Below are 19,124 nucleotides of genomic sequence, written 5' to 3'. Positions count from 1 at the left end.
TCACTCTGCTAATTGCTTTGAATTTATTTTCTATTTTATATATTTATTCGTATCACTGTGTTCTTTATTGCTTTTAATTAATTTTTTATTTGATAAATGTTCTGTTTTAATTCTTACGGGACACCGTAGTTAATAATTATTCTAATCTTTTGAAACATCTTAATTAACTCTGAATTGAAATTAATAATTTCATAAGTCGTCTTTAATAACTGAGTAGCTAGTACTTAGGTGCTAATGAGATTTTAAGTAATTTTAAATATTCTAGATAATATTATGTACATTAAACTCATTGAAATTTGAAAATGGTAAAATGCTGAGTCGGAGACTTAATTTCAAATTCCTCATGTACACGTTGTTTTATTTGAGGTTGATTAACTACGTACGGATACTTTTCACTTTATTTTAAAAAGTTAAGTAATTTTTGCGGGTTCGTAATCTATCGCTTATAAATTTCCCATACTAATTTTGATAAATTACAATAAAACAAGAGAGTTCACTTCATACATAAAACATAACTCAAAATTGTGTGATAAGTGTGTGATTTAATCGTGTAAATCGTAGTGCGTGTAATTGTGAAAATTTAATTGTGTGTATATTTAAATAATAATTAGACTAATCAACTTTCTGTTTAATATTTGCACACCCAATCAATGGGTAGAATGTGTTAGCGACTTAATATTGTAATTTTTAGCGACCTAATATTGTAATTTAAAGATCTATAATTTGTACTACAAAAAATTAATATAATTTGAATTTGAATATAAGCTTACCTAAATCAAAAATAGATACAATTTGGCATTGTGGTATAAAATAATACTATTTCATGCTTGTATTTTAAATTGACATAATGCTCTTGTAAAGCATTCATGTACTTTATAACTGTTCTAGAACTGTAGCAGTGTGCTCATTTTTATGATGCATTTAGTTGAAGCTAACAATGTATGCGCTCAGTTTATTTGACAATTATTATGAAAGTTTATTATTTTGTTTGTAACTTCAAGTTAAATGTAGCGTATTTCGTATGTTTTTCTCTTGTTATATTCAAGTAATAAATATGTTAAACTAGCAAACCGGGTGTACTCCGTTTCGCCACCAGAGACAACCTTTGCTATAAACCTCACGGAGCCCGAGACCTTTCCGACGAATGCAAAACCCTTTGATTATAGGCAAAACCGTGGAAATCGGTTGGTGCGTTCTGGAGTTATAGCGTCGGAAAGGAAAACCCGACTTATTTTTATATAGTAGATTTCATAATTTCACTTGAATGATCCATGTTAATCAAATATATCGATAAACATAATATTTTCAAATACTGTACGCGACAGGTAACAAGTTTATACTGTTCTACTTACCTATAAGACGAATTTGGCATAATATAGCTGAAAACTTTGTTCTTCATCAGTATTAGAAAATACTTTAACTTATAACATTCATGAACGTAGAGTTACAGCACCGCTCATTTTTTACAATTTTAATTTCCTCTTTGGACACTTATAATATCCTCGCCAGACGTAGACCACAGAAATGCGTACAAAAACTTAAGTTTTCACATTTTCATTAACTTTTTATGTAGTGTGCTTATATTATATTGTTATCCTCATAGGATGCCCGTGTCCTAGCAGTGGGAACGTATGGGCTGATGATGATGATATTATATTATTATTGTACTAGATAGATGACTTTTTTCTGATTTCTTTGTCATTTTTCATTGTTATTCCGCGCCTGTTATCGTTTAATATTTGTAGTTGTTCTCGACAACAAGGCAATCATAAATCAAAAATACATTTTGCCAGTAGTTTTTGAGATTATCTATTCAGCTTTCAAGCTTCAGCTTTAAAGCTTTTAATACATAACATAACTAGATATCGTACATTACAAATGGGAAAGTTTGGATGGATGGACGTTTGATACATTTACGGAAAGCGGCTAACGCTAGTTCGAAATATATCTTCTATAAGGTTTCGAGGTATTTTCTGAGTGAACATGCGATAAATTACCCGGGTATAGACTATACAAATAACACAAGGGCTTAAATAGAGGCATTTAATAGATAGTATCATTTGGTACCTACGTATACTATCAATGTTCAGTTATTTATATCCCAAGGTTCTTTATATTGTGTAAAGTTATAATAGTTTATAACAGAGATGTCCGAGTATCTTTATTAAAAAACAAAAAAAAAAAAACAAATTGTATGAGAAATTGACAAATGCACTTATAATATGTAGCTGCACACATACAAAATAAATTAAAATAATATGTATCGACTTCCTAGACCACGCAAGAGTTGGTTTAATGTAGAAAAGTGAAACTAGAAGTTTTATTAGATTATATTAAATTATTGTATTCATAAATTATAAGTCATGTAACATTTATTACTAACATTTTCTATATTTTAAACGATGTATTTTTTCCATAAACATAATATTTATTTATTTATATATTCTATCACAGGGTGACTGGGCATACCCCCACCGGCCCGGTGATTACGCGACCCTAACCAGGAAGTACCTGGGTTCGCTCTACTGGTCCACGCTCACACTCACCACTATAGGGGATCTGCCTACACCGGAGACTAATGCTGAGTGAGTATTAGTTGTTTAGGTGTTTATTTTGGTGTTATCACGGAATATTTATTAACAATGTATTTGTTGGTATTTTTATTAAGTGTTGTAATCTGTCTACACTTGAAATCGATTAACAGTAAAAGTTTATACTATGTCAGGTTTAGTAACTCCAAAATAACTTTAACAGTTAAGAAATAATATTTTATTTTGGGTTATAAAATACGGATTATATTAACAACTTATCTAAAAATGTATTTGAAGGTTTGTACTTTGTAACATTTAGTCTTTCAAATTAACTTTAACAATAAAATAAAATGTTTTACAAGTTACCAACACACTTAAAAGTTTAATTACATCAAATCCATCATAAATGTTTAATCAAGAGAAGACACATTGAATTATTTGATAGCAAATCATAATTCGGAAAGTTAAAATCGAGTTTACGATCGTAATATCCGGTATGAAAAGTAATAAAATGTTACACAAAGAACCCGTAAGGAACTCATTTTTATGATTTATACCAAGTTTATACGACAAAAGTATGACTTATTGGATATTATGGGTGTTTTTTAAAATCATTACATATCGATTATTAAACCTTTCTACATGTATGGAATTAACGAAATTACCATAATAATAATTATATTAGTGACATGAACCAAACGAGCGTATCTCTTTATAAATTAAATTTATTTACAAAATATGTATATTGTACACGTAGTAATATCTAGGCAGAACAAAAACAAATTTAATGGAAAAAGAACTGAATTATACTTGAATGAATAACAAAGAATAAGAATTAGGTATTTACTACCAAATAATTAAATCACGTATTATATTACAAGTCTATCTAGATAAAAATCCATTATTTTTCCAGACTTAGGCTGGTTGCAGAGCTTGACCGACCATCAATGCGTACGTCAGTCGTAGACCGACCATACGCACGCGTATTGTCATGCGCATTAGTGTCATAGTCATACATATTGTTGATGCGTATCGTCAGGACCGACGGTACGCACTGATGGTCGGTCAAGCTCTGCAACCAGCCTTATATGTATACAATCTAAATAGGATATTTTTCAGAAACTTCTTATATGACGTTAAATATTGTAATACTGTGACGTTGATTAGGAACATTTACAATATATTTCTGCCTTTTAAATGCAAATTAATTTTAATTATTACATGCAACTAACCACTAATTAAATTCTGCTTTAGTTAAGTGTTTTAATATAGCCATTTATACATTACTAGCTTACCACCCGCGGCTTCGTCCGCTTTGTCTAAAACCTAATAAATTATATACTATTGAATCACTCTATCTATTAAACCGTATCAAAATCCGTTGCGTTATTTTAAAGATAAAAGCATACAAAGGGACATAGGGACAGAGAAAGCAACTTTGTTTTATACTATGTAGTGACATTTCACAAGATAATTTCAGTCTTATATTTATAAACAATAACGTATATTTTTAGTAAGAGACGTTGATTAATTTAATCAACGTTCTAATTTACTTTAAAATTATTTGACCCAAATCCAAAAAGGAAGGTATCAAGTAATGATTAGATTAAATATTGATTTCCAGTTTACAAAAGTTGTGCGCGTTTATTCAATTTTAAAGAAAGTAATTTTAATCAAATACATATTTGCAATCGTCTGATATTTCGCACACTAATAATAGTAATGTGTATAAAATATCTACAACGTCTAAATTTGATTACCTAGTTTATATAAAAAAAACGCGAAACTTATTCATTTACTTATAGAAATTATTACGTTATAGACAATGCTATAGGAAAGGTCAGTGACATCGAGCAATAAAAAGTAGGCAGAAAACAAGAATATTTGTAATTCATGAAGAAAATTGTGAGGTTCGCAATTCGCATCCAACTGTTTACTTTTGTTGCTTCTATAGAATATTTATGAATCATTCTATGAGGATTTTTAGCTAAATTCTGTTTTATTTAATCATGTTATATAACATACTATTGTAGAATTTAAATTAAACAGAGAATAAATGCGTTTATTCAATCGCTTTAAAAAAAATTACAAGCTCTAATATATACTTTATTACTTTATGAAGTCTTCATTCAATAATAATCGATGAAAATACATAAATTTATTATATCAAACTCATATCCTCCTATTTTTGTTTCTATAAAATAATGTATTTTGCCTAATAAAATACACACTGTAGTGTTTTCATAATAAATTTGTTTGTTATGATAACATTAATTTATTAATAATTTTTTAGGATGTGGTATATTTTCACTCCAAAAATAGGTTTTGTTAGGAGTCGGATCTATATATTTTACAATCTATCGTATACTTATATACCTTTCCTTAACACAGGATTTTCCTAGCTAGGAAGACAGAGCCACACTGTAATTGTACTGTATTAATTTTTGTACTCAATAAAGATATTTTTATTTTTTTTACTTAACTTACTAGTTACTAGTATTACGTAATTTCACTATTTCCCTTATTTATCAAAATGAATTGTTTTTATGTATGTATTGATATGTATAAGTGGCTATATAAAAGGTTGTTGTACTAGCACACATGGAGGCCCCAAATTTCTGCCGCGTCGCGGACTCAAGTCGCGTCTTCTGCAATTCAGGTCTAACCGAGGGTATGTTGGCGGCTAATGATTGGTCAGATTATGTTTAGTATTTTATTTCTGTAATTTTATACATCTATTATAATTTATTCACGTAAATAAGGTTTTTTTGACGTGACAACGTCTTATAATTCGATAAAGCCCGCACGAAAAAACATAACTCATGCGGCGTTACCTCGCTCTGACTCATCTGAGGCGTTCCACGTAAGGCTTGAAGTGCGAGCGACAAAGAAGCACAATCGGACGTTGTCACGTTCAACTATCGCCAGTAAACCGACTTTACAGACAACCAATTTTTTTTTCTTGTTATATAAATTTAGGGCTTTAAAAATACAGTTGGGGTTTGCAAATTACGATAATAATAAATATTATGAATATTAATATAAAAAGTATTTAAGAAACACTACCAACAAATTAATTTATTTCCCAATGTAAATTACTACGGAAGAGTAGGTTCACTAAAAATAAGTACTTCAAATAATATAAATCGGAACTTAAATATTGCTCTAATAACGTAGCTTTTTATCAGAAAAATCAACAACCATCACTATTGTAGCACGTGCGTAAAAAAAATGTTATTTTTAGACCACAAAGGGAATTTTCTTTTTGCGATAAAAATTGACGTCTCCGGAGAGCCATAATGGGGCCGGAAAAAACAATTTGAGCGGGGTTGTGAGATAACGTTGTTCCTTCGATTTACATGCCTATTCACTAAAATAGTTTTCGACTAGTGTGTTACTTTAAACCTATAGTATTGAAGTTTTTGTTTGTAGAGATTTAACTAAACTAGTAGCTTACTTTAACAAATGATTTTACAATTATTAGTAAGCTACATCTTCATTGAAAAGTTTAAAATGAAACAGATAATGTAATTGGAGAAACTAAAGTCATCATTAATTAATTTTCAACTATGAAAAATTATTTGGTAACTGAAGATTTCTGTCCATCTCTGTCCAATGTCCATATTATAACATCAAAAGTTTTACTGAAATAAAAATTTTACCCTGTCTAATTAATTTTTGCAATTCGTTAATTAAATTTATGTCCGTATCATACACTTGGCTTACAACGGTGAACTTTTTATTTTGCTTTTGAGCCCAGTGTAAAAGATATATCATTCCGATGACTCTCAGTTTCACGGAATGAGGAATAGTGTTAATTAATTTAGCTTTCTGATACTAAAATAATTTAATTTATAACTAGCATTCCACCCGCAGCTTCGCCCGCGTAGTTTAATACTTGAGAAATTTTATAATAAAACCTCGAGACTATCCGCTACTCTATCCATTTGTGAAAAGAGAATTAAATTCGATACAATCGTAAGTTTATAGCGAAATGACAGACGGATACTTTGTTTTATATGTAGTGAAAGTATTAGAACAAAAAACTTGATAAGTACATAAAAATATAAAATTTAAATAGGTATTAACTTAACCATATTTCAATCAAGCTCTTAACCAAAAAACGTTTCTTATTACACTCATTAATCTGTTGATCTCAGAGCGCTGTTATTCAATTCCGGCCAAATTGCATATTTCCAATTATCTCACCGCTATAAGGAAAATTGGGTGAAATTATCAAAAACGTTTTTCTCGTTCACACGTCAAGTTGTAGCTTGCGTGCAAATTGGGACATAACGAATTGTTCCTATTTTTTCCCTTACAAGTTACCGAAGAATTCAATTTGCCTGATGAATACACTACACGTCACCTCATTTACAATTTCCGGAGAGTTTAAAGTGATTTATGTTGTAAAGACCGTTTTTATCTTTCAACGAAGTGTTTTTTATATAATTGAGCTTTTGTGAATTACGGTTTTTTGTCGATTTAAATTTTGAAATGCTGATTTAATAATAATGTATGACAGATTTTACATTAGGTACTGAATTGTAAATTCTATTTTATACCAATTAAAAGCTTCTTTTCATTGGAGTTACTCTTAAAAATCTAATTGCTTTGTTTAAAGTTAAACTTAGGTAATTTACAAAAAAATAGTCATTTTTAGTACACCGAAGACTTCTAACATATATCATAGTATGCCCATTACGGAACTCTTACTCTCGGAAACGGCCCTTTGTAGATAAATCGGCTCTAAAGGTCATTAGGGCAGGGTAAGGCAATAAATAACCAGGGTAGTTACCATACCTTTAAGCAGCATTGTTCCCAGTGTGTGAAAGTGATGTCGCTACCCGACCTATATTAGCGCTGTCTTTTTTCCACACTGGATATAATACTGCTTTAATACATATTACGGGGCAGGTCTGACTATTGTCTGTGAGTTATGATCGGGAGTCGTAAAATTAGCTGCTGTCGTTTCGAATAGTTAGGTTTATAGCCTGTCAGTTCAAGTTGGTAATTGGTACACATGTTGATAGGCTTTCGAGAATGTTCTCAATTCTGTTCTATTTATAGAGTTGACTCGCAAGGATGTAGGTTACTAATGGTAATAAACAGTTGTTATTTCAAGTGTTTTCTGGATATGTTTCAAAATCTTTGAACGCATTTAATATTGTACTTTGTAAAATCATTAATTACTTCAATGCTTTATGAAACCGTTATGAATATTCAAAAAAAAAAAAATCAAAAATATTTATTCGTTAACAATTATGTTTACAATTATATCAGTCATTGAGACATCCTTTTAAGCATTTGTAAGCTTGTGGTAGAACATCTCGCTCTTCCTAGAGTACATTACCATTTATTATAAATCTATCTTTCAAAGCTTTAAAATAATAAGAGATTTTTTGCAAATAGTTATTTTATATTATATTATGTATATTGAATAGTTATTCAAATAATCCACAATAAAACTGCAGCACTCATGACAATCAAATTCTCTTAAGGAAAGCTTAAGCAATTTCACCCTTCGGGAGCACTCCAAGTGAAACGAAGCATTCAAATTTTATTAATCAATTCGTATAGACAAAAGTGTTTCAATAAACCGTTCCATTCAATCATACGGATCCAACAATACTTAACGTAATTGATATTTTATTTGATAAACGAAGCGATTTCATCAAAACAATATAAATACGAAATGTTTCAAATTTTTCGTTGGTTGTTAAAATTTGCTCATTTTTTCATAAAGTTGTTAACAAAACGATTTAAAAACATGTAAACGGAAAACCGTTTTAATTTTCATTCCCATCTTTCTTGGATTCAAAAATTTTAATTGCAAAAATTCTCGCATAAGTAATGATTGGAAGAGTTACATTCCGAGTTACTAGGTTTCTCCGAGAAAATCTAGACAAATTAACTTGCAGCTCTTCTCAAATGTAAATGAAAGAGAACTTTTGAATAGTCTGTTTTGTACTTAAATAAAATTAATGATATAAAAAGGCGCTTCCGGTAGATTTAAAAAAATTGTATCGACCGCAAATTATAACAATTATTAAATCGTAAACTGTGCTATTATTTAATGTTTTTTTACTATAATTTACCTGCTTTACGATGCTTAAATGATGGTTTAAATGTTTTAAGCGCAATGACCATTTGTGTAGTAGGTACATACCTACATTTATACCTTATCAATTCCGTCTTCACGAATTAAAATATAAATGACACAAAGAGCTTTGCTTAAGGAACGGGCTGATAAATAATTCTTAAATAATGGTGGTACATAACGACGTGTAACATAAAAATAGAATTTATTTTTACAGTTCGTTTCCATGTTTTAAAATAAATCTTATAAATATGTACTTGTATTTTAAATTTGAAAAAGTATTGGTATTACGTCAGTTCTCATTTCTGTACTCGAATTTTATACAACAAAATAAGAGAAAATTTATTTCCTTTGAGCATAATGGTCTATTATTGTGCAGAAAAATTCCATTTATGAATGGCATTAGCTTCAAAGGCCTGTCTGAATTCGGTAGGGTTTAGCTGATAAGATCCATCAAGAGACGCTAATCTATAATGACTATAGCACGCAATACTAGATATCAATCGTTCTTCGAACTATCTACTTAGTTGAATTTGAAGAAATGAGATATTGAGTTTGTTTGTACTACCAAAAATTTAACTCTTAAGAAATCTACATAATACTATCTTATAAGCTTAATTTATATTTCTCCCTTAATTTTCATAAACTCAAACGCAAACATTTATTCATTCAATTAGTCTTCTTCTAGAGGGCTATTTTGAATTGTTATAACCGCTAATATTTACCAATTACCACCGATTCGGAAAGCAATTTCTACGGAGAAGAACCGGAAAGAAACTCCGTAACCTAGTCAATAATATTTTGAATCACATAAAAACTTGTGTCCTAAATGATGTTATGTTATGAATGAAATTGATTGAAAACTGAAATTGTTATAAAGTTTAATGAATGAGGTAACCGAAATCACAAATTGCTAAGCCGCTATACTACGCTGATGAAGTTTACCCTGCGATACAAAGTTAAACTCATTCATAATTTGAATTAGTTAAAGCTTCTAATGAATATGGGGATTAAATTGTTTCGACCAATTTATTGGCGTTTTAATTAAATATGGAATTGCTCGTGGACGTGATGGAAATTATTATAATACCATAATTATTTATCTAATGAATTTATCGCATTTCATGGACGAAAAAGAAATAAATGTTGACCATAGTTTTAAGATTTATTTAACTTTATCTATGAACATAATTAATAAGCCTATTAATTTACTTCATAAATATTTTAATATCATCTGACGTTACTCTGAATAACCAATATAATCTGACCAATCGCATGCCAAAACTTAATTAATTATTTTTCAACACTAATTACTTATAACACATAATTTAACTTATGCACACGATGGCTGTTATTTTTCAATCACGCTTCATAAAATCACTTAGCTAAGCGTGTCCCGAATATGAATAGACGTCAATATTGACGTTTGGTCCTTCAAATACCGAATGGTCAATTCATTAAAAAGTCGATTTATTTTATAAATTGGACAAGCTGTCAAATTTTAATTAACCCTGGGGATGAATGATATCGGAGCTTGTAAACAAGTGGTAGGCGTTTTTGATGACAAGGTGCGCGGTCACAGGCAGGCAATTAATACGGGTATGTTTTATAATCATCTTTTACCTACCTTTTTTATAATTTCCACGTTTTTATTTTAATCATTGTCATAAAAAATTTACATGTAAAAAAGTTGAATGCAAAGGGAAGTGAATAATTTTGAGTTTTAATTTAATTTAATCACACATAACTACGTAGTATTAAAAATAACAGCCATTGTAAAGCACCTCTTTATGGCGGCGGCAGAAATTTGGAGGCTGTTCGCATCGCGGCGAAAACTTTGGGTACGGCAAATGTGAATAGTTCGTCCGTCATCGAATTCTTTTTATTTATTTGTTTTTTATTGCTCATCGATAGCCTACGAACTTTGAAAGTTTTCGAACAGCCTTCATTGAACGCAACCGCCATTCTATTGTCGCTTCGATTCACCTTTGCTTTTCGGTTTTTATTGTAACTGTTCGAAAACTTTGCACCACTTTTTGTTGTGTTGCATGTTTTATTTATTTTTTTCACGCCACCCGTTGTGATGCTCAGATAGACGAAATTAAGATGCGGAAGTGATTAATTGAGTCATGTTAATTAGTTGAAAGGAGAGTCTGCTCGTGTAGACACGCTCTCTGTTCTCTGAGCATTGACAAAGCGGGTCCAACCTTTGATGTTATCTGATTTTCAATCTATTTTAAGCTTTGTTCTCGTTTAAATTTCCATCCAGTAGCAATTTTGTGTCGTCAGATCCTTTTAAATTTCGCTACTTCTGAAATATGCGGAAACTGAATTATTCAAATTTTATCTCTGTTACTCTTTTTATAGCTATAAAATTATTACTACCTCTTTGTTTTCGCATATTTTTAAGATAAAAAAAGAATGAGTAACTGTAAAATGCTGATTATTCATTTTAATGTTGCAGATATGTATTTACAATAGTAAGCTACTTGATCGGTGTGTTCATATTTGCGACCATCGTGGGCCAAGTTGGCAATGTCATCACCAACAGAAACGCCAACAGGCTGGAGTTTGAGCGCCTTCTTGATGGTGCTAAGACTTACATGAGACATCATAAGGTAAGATTTACTACTCTAACTTAATCTTAAACTTACAGCAATTTTACAAATATCAGAAGCTACTGCTGCAGATTGAAAAAATATGTTTGTTTTGGATATTTCATAATATATCAATACTTTTGAGAGTAGAAGAAGTTGCATGGGAAAAATTTAAAAAATCGTAGTTTCTTGACGCCATCGCCAATAGTGTGGTGGTTTGTGGCTAATTCGTTTCCGATTTTTTGCGTGCCTTTCCTATTGAAATGGGATACTACCTTTTGACTATAATATTGTTTATAATTCGTTTAACGCATTTCTTGCACTTGCTATAAGTTACGTCAGCTGACGCGATACACTCTTTATTTATTACTAGCTTACAGCCCGCGGCTTCGCCTGCTTTGTCTAAAACCTAATAAATTATATAAAAAAACCTTCCTGTTGAATCACTCTATCTATTAAAGAAACTGCATCAAAATCCGTTACGTAGTTTTTAAGATTTAAGCATACAAAGGGACATAGAGACAGAGAAAGCGACTTTGTTTTATACTATGTAGTGATATGTAGTGTTTACCTTGTACGTGATGGTGTTTGGCTCTACAATACAATAAATAAATAAATATACAGGTACCGGGCGGTATGAAACGCCGCGTACTCCGGTGGTACGACTACTCGTGGTCGCGCGGCCGCATCCAGGGCGGTGGCGACATCAACACCGCGCTCGGCTTGCTGCCCGACAAGCTGAAGACTGAGCTGGCTCTGCACGTCAACCTGAGCGTGCTTAAGAAGGTGCCACTTGACACAGGGGACTGACTAATGTGAATGGGTGCCAGGGGACTGACTAAGTAATTGTTTTGGTGGCAGGGGATTAACTAAATGAATATGTCGGTATGGCAGGGGACTGACTAAATGATTGTGGCGGTGACAGGGAAACTGATTAAATGACTGTGTTATTGGTTGTGGCCTGTGGGGGGAATGACTAAATGACTGTACTTATGGTGGTTGGGGGAATGATCTTCTTGCTTCTGTCATTTGTGTTTACAGATCTATCGAGAAATCATATTATCATTGTGTTTCAATAAAAAAAAATCAAATCAAACTTCCTATGCAATTTCTCAAAACAGTCTTTGTTTATAAAAAAAATTCTGTTTATAATTTCACAGGTTACAATATTTCAAGAATGCCAGCCAGAATTTCTTCATGACCTTGTCCTCAAAATGAAGGCATACATTTTCACTCCTGGAGATTCAATATGTAGAAAAGGTACAAGAGATCTTTTTTTATGCCTATTATTAAAATTTACTTAACGGATGATATTTTTTAATCTTCCAACATAAAAACAGAATACTGTTTAAATAAACCTTCCCCTTCATAAACTTTATTCTAAGCGAATTAAATGTGTTTTTAGTTTAGTTTCCCTTCGAAAACAAAAATTAAACTAAATTAATTGAATAAATTAATTTCCAGGCGAAGTGGCTCGAGAAATGTTCATTATAGCGGACGGCATTTTAGAAGTGATCTCAGAAACGGGCCGAGTTCTCACCACTATGAAGGCGGGGGATTTTTTTGGAGAAATCGGCATTTTGAATCTGGATGGATTGAACAAGTTAGTAAATTATGATTTTATTGGTGTGTTTGAAAATTTTAGTTATTGTATGAAATATTTATTTGCGTAGACTAAGCTTTCTGACTTGACAGTACGGTTTCGGTGCAGTAATTCCATACCGTGCCTCCTACAACCCGTGCAATTAAATGCGCACTCGGCGTTGTGACGTTAGATTGCCAAAATGCCATTCTACGGGAATAATATTATTCTATTCTATAGAAAAATGAAATAATATGTTTCTTTCTTCAAATGTTTTGTCATTCCATACATCCACGGTCTATAAAAAAAAAGAGCGTGCATGCCGAGCACACGTGTCAGAAGTAAAACTTATTTGGCAAGATTTAAAGATACCAAAAGTCGCCTTACGCCATAACGTATAAAGATACGATAATATTGCCATGACGTGACCTTTTAAACGCGAAATTTTACTCAAAGCGCCTAAAGAAGTTTCACTTCAATAAAGTGAGTGGCTACCTGGTTTGGCTCTACTTGCTGTTTTTTTCATTAATTTTTATTTTACTTTATTAATAAGATGGTTACCTGTCGTGATTTTATTTTTTTTGCTTGTTTTATTTGTTTGAAATTGTTTGTTTTCCATTTATATATTATTCATTTAAATTGTATTGTGTTCATTGTATCTTGTGGAGCCAAATAAATGTTTCTTTCTTTCTTTCTTTTCTTTCTAAAGTATGAATATTTGACAGACGCACAGCAGACGTCCGCTCAGTGGGCTATTCCGAACTGTTCTCACTGTCCCGCGAGGACGTGCTGGCGGCGATGAAGGACTACCCCGAGGCGCAGGACATCCTGCAGACCCTCGGCCGTAAGCGCCTGCAGGAGGCCAAGACCATGTCGCGGCAGAAGCCCAAGGGTCAGTATAGGGGGATAGTAATTAGGAAAAGGTTGGGGAAAAGACGATTAGTTAGGAAAAAGACCATGTTGAGGTAGAAGCCCAAGGGTTAGTTTGGGGATAGCAATTAGGAAAAGGGGGAAAAGACGATTAGTTATGAATAAGACCATGTCGCGGCAGAAGCCCAAGGGTCAGTATAGGGGGATAGTAATTAGAAAAAGGTTGGGGAAAAGACGATTAGTTAGGAATAAGACCATGTCGCAGCAGAAGCCCAAGGGTCAGTATAGGGGGATAGTAATTAGAAAAAGGTTGGGGAAAAGACGATTAGTTAGGAATAAGACCATGTCGCAGCAGAAGCCCAAGGGTTAGTTTGGGGATAGCAATTAGGAAAAGGGGGAAAAGACGATTAGTTATGAATAAGACCATGTCGCGGCAGAAGCCCAAGGGTCAGTATAGGGGGATAGTAATTAGAAAAAGTGTGTGTCCCTTAAGACACATAAAGCTGAAAGGATAGAATAAATTCGATTGCCCAGGCGGGTCACGAGTGGCTGAGTTGGTTAGGCATCCGCCCCGGAATGGCGCGAAGGATGCGGGTTCGAGTCCCGCCTCGTGATCGAATTTTTTCTATTCTTTATAAATTTATATTTATAAAGCATTTGAATGCCATAAAAACCAAAAAATATAAATTAGAAAAAGGTTGGGGAAAAGACGATTAGTTAGGAATAAGACCATGTTGAGATAGAAGTTGAAGTGTTAGTGTATAGGGAATATGAAATTAGTCGGGTACATGCTGCGGCAGAAGTGGCAGTGATAGTAGATAGGGAAAATGAAAGTAGTCGGGAACATAATTATTGTGGCAGAAGTCGAAGTATTAGTAAGTAGTAAATACAAAAACAAATAAACATACTACTTAAAATTATTTATAAAGTATATTTTGGTATTACAGCTGAAGGCAGTCCCGATAAAGCTGGTGGTGATGATAGCACGTCAAAGAGAATCGTGCACAAGTTGCGTACTGATGTAAAGGTACGTTTTAGGCAAAACTAATTTAGAACAAATCTCTATATTATGTTATAAGAGAAAGTCCACTTTCTTGTTCTGATTAACTTGTGTCTGAATAAAGACGGTTGTATAAGAGTTTATATAAACAGTGAGCGCTCATGCAATATTGTGAAGCGCGAAGGGTTTCGTAGGTTTCATCAGACAACAGTTTTCATCAGAGGTATTTTTGCATTCATCAAGAATGCAAAAATACCTCTGTTGTAACTAGTTCTCGTCCACTTCACCCAAACGAAGTAGCTGGCGCAGATATAGCGAAGCGCAGCGCATTCCCGCGAAACATTCATAATATTATGTGATGCTTCGATGCTCCTCGGGAATAAATTGTTGTTAATTGATTTTGAATTTTATTTTAACTAGGACAATTAATAGTTTGAGAATGAAAATTGCGCTGCATTGTAACTCGTCATATTATCTGCGCCGGGCCTAAGGCTGGTTGCAGAGCTTGACCGACCATCAGTGCGTACGTCAGTCGCGCTTGTCATACGTATGGAAATTCATAAAACCGTTCATAGCTAGACCGACCATACGCACGTGTATTTTGCTACGCACTGCGTACGAGGACTGTCGGTCGAGCGCATGGGCATGCGTAGCGTCGGTCGACTGACGCGCTATGGAAACAATTTGTTTCCATTTATTTCAAACAAATGAACGCGTTCAGTGCTGTACCGACCGGTGCACTGACTACGCGCATGCGTGTATCATCGTTGTGAATATGCACAACGATACCAGATCTGGTCAGTTTACTGGTACGCAGAGCACTGAATGATACAAACTGATACGCATTGACGGTCGGTCAATGCGTATCGTCAGGACCGATGGTATGCACTGACGGTCGGTGAAGTTCTGCAACCGGCCTAAGGCTGGTTGCAGAGCTTGACCGACCACTAACTAGGACAATGTCAATAATAGTTTGAGAATGAAAATTGCTCTGCATTGTGCCTCGTCATATCTGCGCCGGGCCTAAGGCTGGTTGCAGAGCTTGACCGACCATCAGTGCGTACGTCAGTCGCGCTTGTCATACGTATGGAAATTCATAAAACCGTTCATAGCTAGACCGACCATACACACGCGTATTGTCATGCGTATGTGCCATAGTCATACACATTGTTGATGCGTATCGTCAGACCGACGGTACGCACTGACGGTCGGTCAAGCTCTGCAACCAGCCTAAAGGTGCATATAACAGTGGGTGTCCCGCAGGGCATCCGCAACGCGATCCGCAGCCGGTCGCGCGCGGGCGGCGGGCGGCGCGCGGCCGACTCGCCGCAGCTGCGCGACGCCAAGCTGCTGCGCCGCATGCCGCGCGTCGCCAGCGACGACCATCCGCACCACGAGGTACTAGTACTAGCTGTGCCCCGCGGTTTTACTCACATTACTCCGCTCCTGTTGGTCTTAGCGTGATGATATATAGCCTTTAACCTTCCTCGATAAATGGGCTATCTAACACCGAAATAATTTTTCAAACAAACCAGTAGTTCCTGAGATTAGCGCATTCAAACAAACAAACAAAATCTTCAGTTTTATAATATTTTTTGTATTAGTATAGGGGTTCCGCAGCAGGTCGCAGAATAATATTCCAATTTTGTTTTTTTTAAGGATAATAAAATGCAAAAATTCATTCATTTGGCTTTTCCAGATTAGCGCGGAACAGAGCACTAAATTATATGTATAAACAAACACGCTATGATACAAATTGTGTATCACTACGGGGTAATATACCGTCAAACAGTTGACGTGCTCTGTTTAAACGTATGTCACCGCCAAGGTCACCGCATAGTCAAACAGGATTCTATCTGGCAAAGCCATTATCGAAGAGACTTCTTTTCTAGGCCACTATAGCAACCGAATTCCTTCTACTTATTCTTGCGAGTGTAATTCTATGAAATAAAAATACGCTGTACTTTTTACTGTCACTAATTAATAATTTCACTATTCGATTAAAAAAACTCACTACAATGGTTCCACTTGTTTTTATTTCAATTTTTTAATTAAGTAAGATATTAATATTATAAGTAGTAAGTACTAATGTAGTCGCAAAATACATGGTCATCCATATTCTAAAGTTCTGTCCAATATTTCGTTTGTTTTGAAAATATAATTTAAATATTTACGATATTTGATTTTCTCGAACTCGTACTCGAAAATAATTTCACTATGTTACCATTAAAATATTAAGTCACATTTTCTCTTATTCATTGATGCCATCCTTAAACTCTCAAATCTAATCAATGTCCCAGGATAATGTTGGCGATTCAGCTCCAGCTGCCAAAGATGGGGAAAAAGTTGTGTCACCTATTGGAGCTGGCCTTCCCTTACTTTCACGATTAAAACTGCTGAAAGAAAAACAGGTCTGCAGGATTCAAATATTTGATATATGATTCATTTCATTTTTGTTATTATTACAGCAGCTTTAATCTCAGCTTTTTAGTATTTAATTAAAAAAAATATAGTTTGTGCTACAATTATTAAAATTATGTTTATTATTTCATTCAGGATCGTGAAGAAAAAGTGCAAAAACAATGGAATTTAACAACATCCATGATATCTACTCAACATCCTCAACCTACACCTTCTACTAGTTCTGCTCCTGATGCAGAACCAGAAGTCGTTGGAGCCGGACTGCCGCTTATACAAAGATTACTTTTACTTAAAGCAAAAGAAGAAAGAGAAAAGAACCAATTAACGCCCACAGCTAGCAACCAACCCTCTAGTTCGGAAACTATTAGCCCAAATTCCATAAAAAGCCCCTTGAGCCCCACCATCAAAACTTTAAGTCCTCTAAAGAAAGGCTCAGAATCAAGTTCACCCGGAAAGTTGCACAGTCCAACAACTAGAACATCAAGGAAAAATTCATCTGGATCCAGTGACGGTGCTTCCAAACCTAAAGTCAGTTTTAGAGATAAAATATTACAAGTGCAAAGTGATGGTACCGCAGTTTGTCAACCGCTTAATAAAGATATTAGTGAAAAACCTGCTGCGGTTGTAGAACCAACGCCCAAAACAGAAAGTAATTTAATCTCAATACCACATTCTGTTGTTAGTAAAATTAAATCTCCCGCTAAAGTTGTCGGTTCAACTTTTCGGGATAAGTTAAAAATGTTACAAAATGCAAGTCCAAAAGAACCTGATCAGGATAAAAATAAATCTTCAGTAGAAAAAACTTCCCTTGAAATCATTCCAATTCAGGCAAAAGATAGTCAAGAAGATAGCAAAAGTAAAAAGCCTTGGAACAAATTAAAAAAGGCATCTATATTGGGAGATTCAAAAAATTATAGTAAAAGTAGTATAGAACTCAAAAGTGAAAGTGATAATGCTAAAGATGTAGCTGGGAGTAAAGCAGAAATAGGTGTAAATATTAGTGCTCCTATTGTAGTTAATACGGCTGAGCTTGTTAAGATAGACAATAATAATATTGAGATTGATAGTGATAAGAATGATAAGCCAAAAATATGCTTAACGAGCCCTTTAGACCCCGTCCAGGAGAAAATAGATTTGTTAACTTCGTCTCCCAAGAAGAATGGTTCAAAATCAAATGACGTTAAAAGAATTATAACAAGTGGAACAATGCTTTTACCTAAAGCGAAAAAATACAAGTCAATAGATGATTTATCTCCAGAATATGGAGGATTGCCTTTTGTGAAGAAATTAAAAATTTTAAATGAGAGGCAAAAGCTAGCTGAATTAGAAAAAGTTGTAAAAATACGAAGTTCTAGTTTAGATTGCGCAAGTTCTTCTGAAGATTTGCTTTGTGATACACTTACTCGAAGTCATTCAGAAGGAAGCACAATGGATAAGCGAAAGTTCAAAAGAAAATCCATCGATTCCATTGGAAGCCATGAATCAAACGAGACTTTGGAAAGGCGAACGTTAAAATCAATATTAAAGAAATTATCTGAAGATGTAACACCATCAGAGAGTCCTCAGAGAAGTAGTGAATTGAGGAAATTAATACGAGCGCCTACCTTAGAAGGCTATGCAGCGAGACATTCTAAATTTGCTAAAAGTGTAACTTTCCATAGACATACGTTACCATCACCACCCGGAAGTGCACTATCAGATATAGTTGATGATGTGTTTGAGTTACCGGAACCTAAAAAAGAACCCCAAATATCTCCACCCCCTTCAGACATTCCTCCAGATGCAATTTGTCCACAGAACCAAATAGTTAAATCTAATGAAACTATAGTACATGAAGATTATGGGCTCAATATCAAGACGGAATATGAGTTGCAACAAAATATAGACTTCAACTCACTGAGACCGGAAGAAATTAAAGTGCCTTCTGAGAAACCGAAGATAACATTAATTTCTGCTGTTGCTAACCAACGGAAATTATTGCGAGGTAAATTAAAGTTTGTTCAGAAACAAAATGAAATAAACA

General features: G+C 33.8%; 1 protein-coding gene across 2 annotated transcripts in view; it reads left to right on the top strand.

The window, feature by feature from the left end:
• The window catches only part of LOC123700519, a 55,421-nt gene that overhangs the window by 25,251 nt on the left and 11,046 nt on the right, over positions 1–19,124 (top strand). Inside the window, exons 8-18 of one of the 2 annotated variants that reach the window (XM_045647755.1) lie at positions 2,455–2,585; positions 5,128–5,202; positions 11,096–11,249; positions 11,853–12,014; positions 12,389–12,488; positions 12,693–12,831; positions 13,536–13,702; positions 14,628–14,707; positions 15,944–16,078; positions 16,981–17,091; positions 17,237–19,085. In XM_045647755.1, coding sequence (XP_045503711.1) covers positions 2,455–2,585; positions 5,128–5,202; positions 11,096–11,249; positions 11,853–12,014; positions 12,389–12,488; positions 12,693–12,831; positions 13,536–13,702; positions 14,628–14,707; positions 15,944–16,078; positions 16,981–17,091; positions 17,237–19,085 — 3,103 coding nt within the window. The remainder of the gene's footprint in view (positions 1–2,454; positions 2,586–5,127; positions 5,203–11,095; positions 11,250–11,852; positions 12,015–12,388; positions 12,489–12,692; positions 12,832–13,535; positions 13,703–14,627; positions 14,708–15,943; positions 16,079–16,980; positions 17,092–17,236; positions 19,086–19,124) is intronic. The other variant, XM_045647756.1, reaches the window with a different exon arrangement.

Source organism: Colias croceus, chromosome 19 (genome assembly GCF_905220415.1).
Source record: "Colias croceus chromosome 19, ilColCroc2.1".
Taxonomy (NCBI): Eukaryota; Metazoa; Arthropoda; class Insecta; order Lepidoptera; family Pieridae; genus Colias; species Colias croceus.
This window is presented reverse-complemented; position numbering and strand designations above follow the sequence as displayed.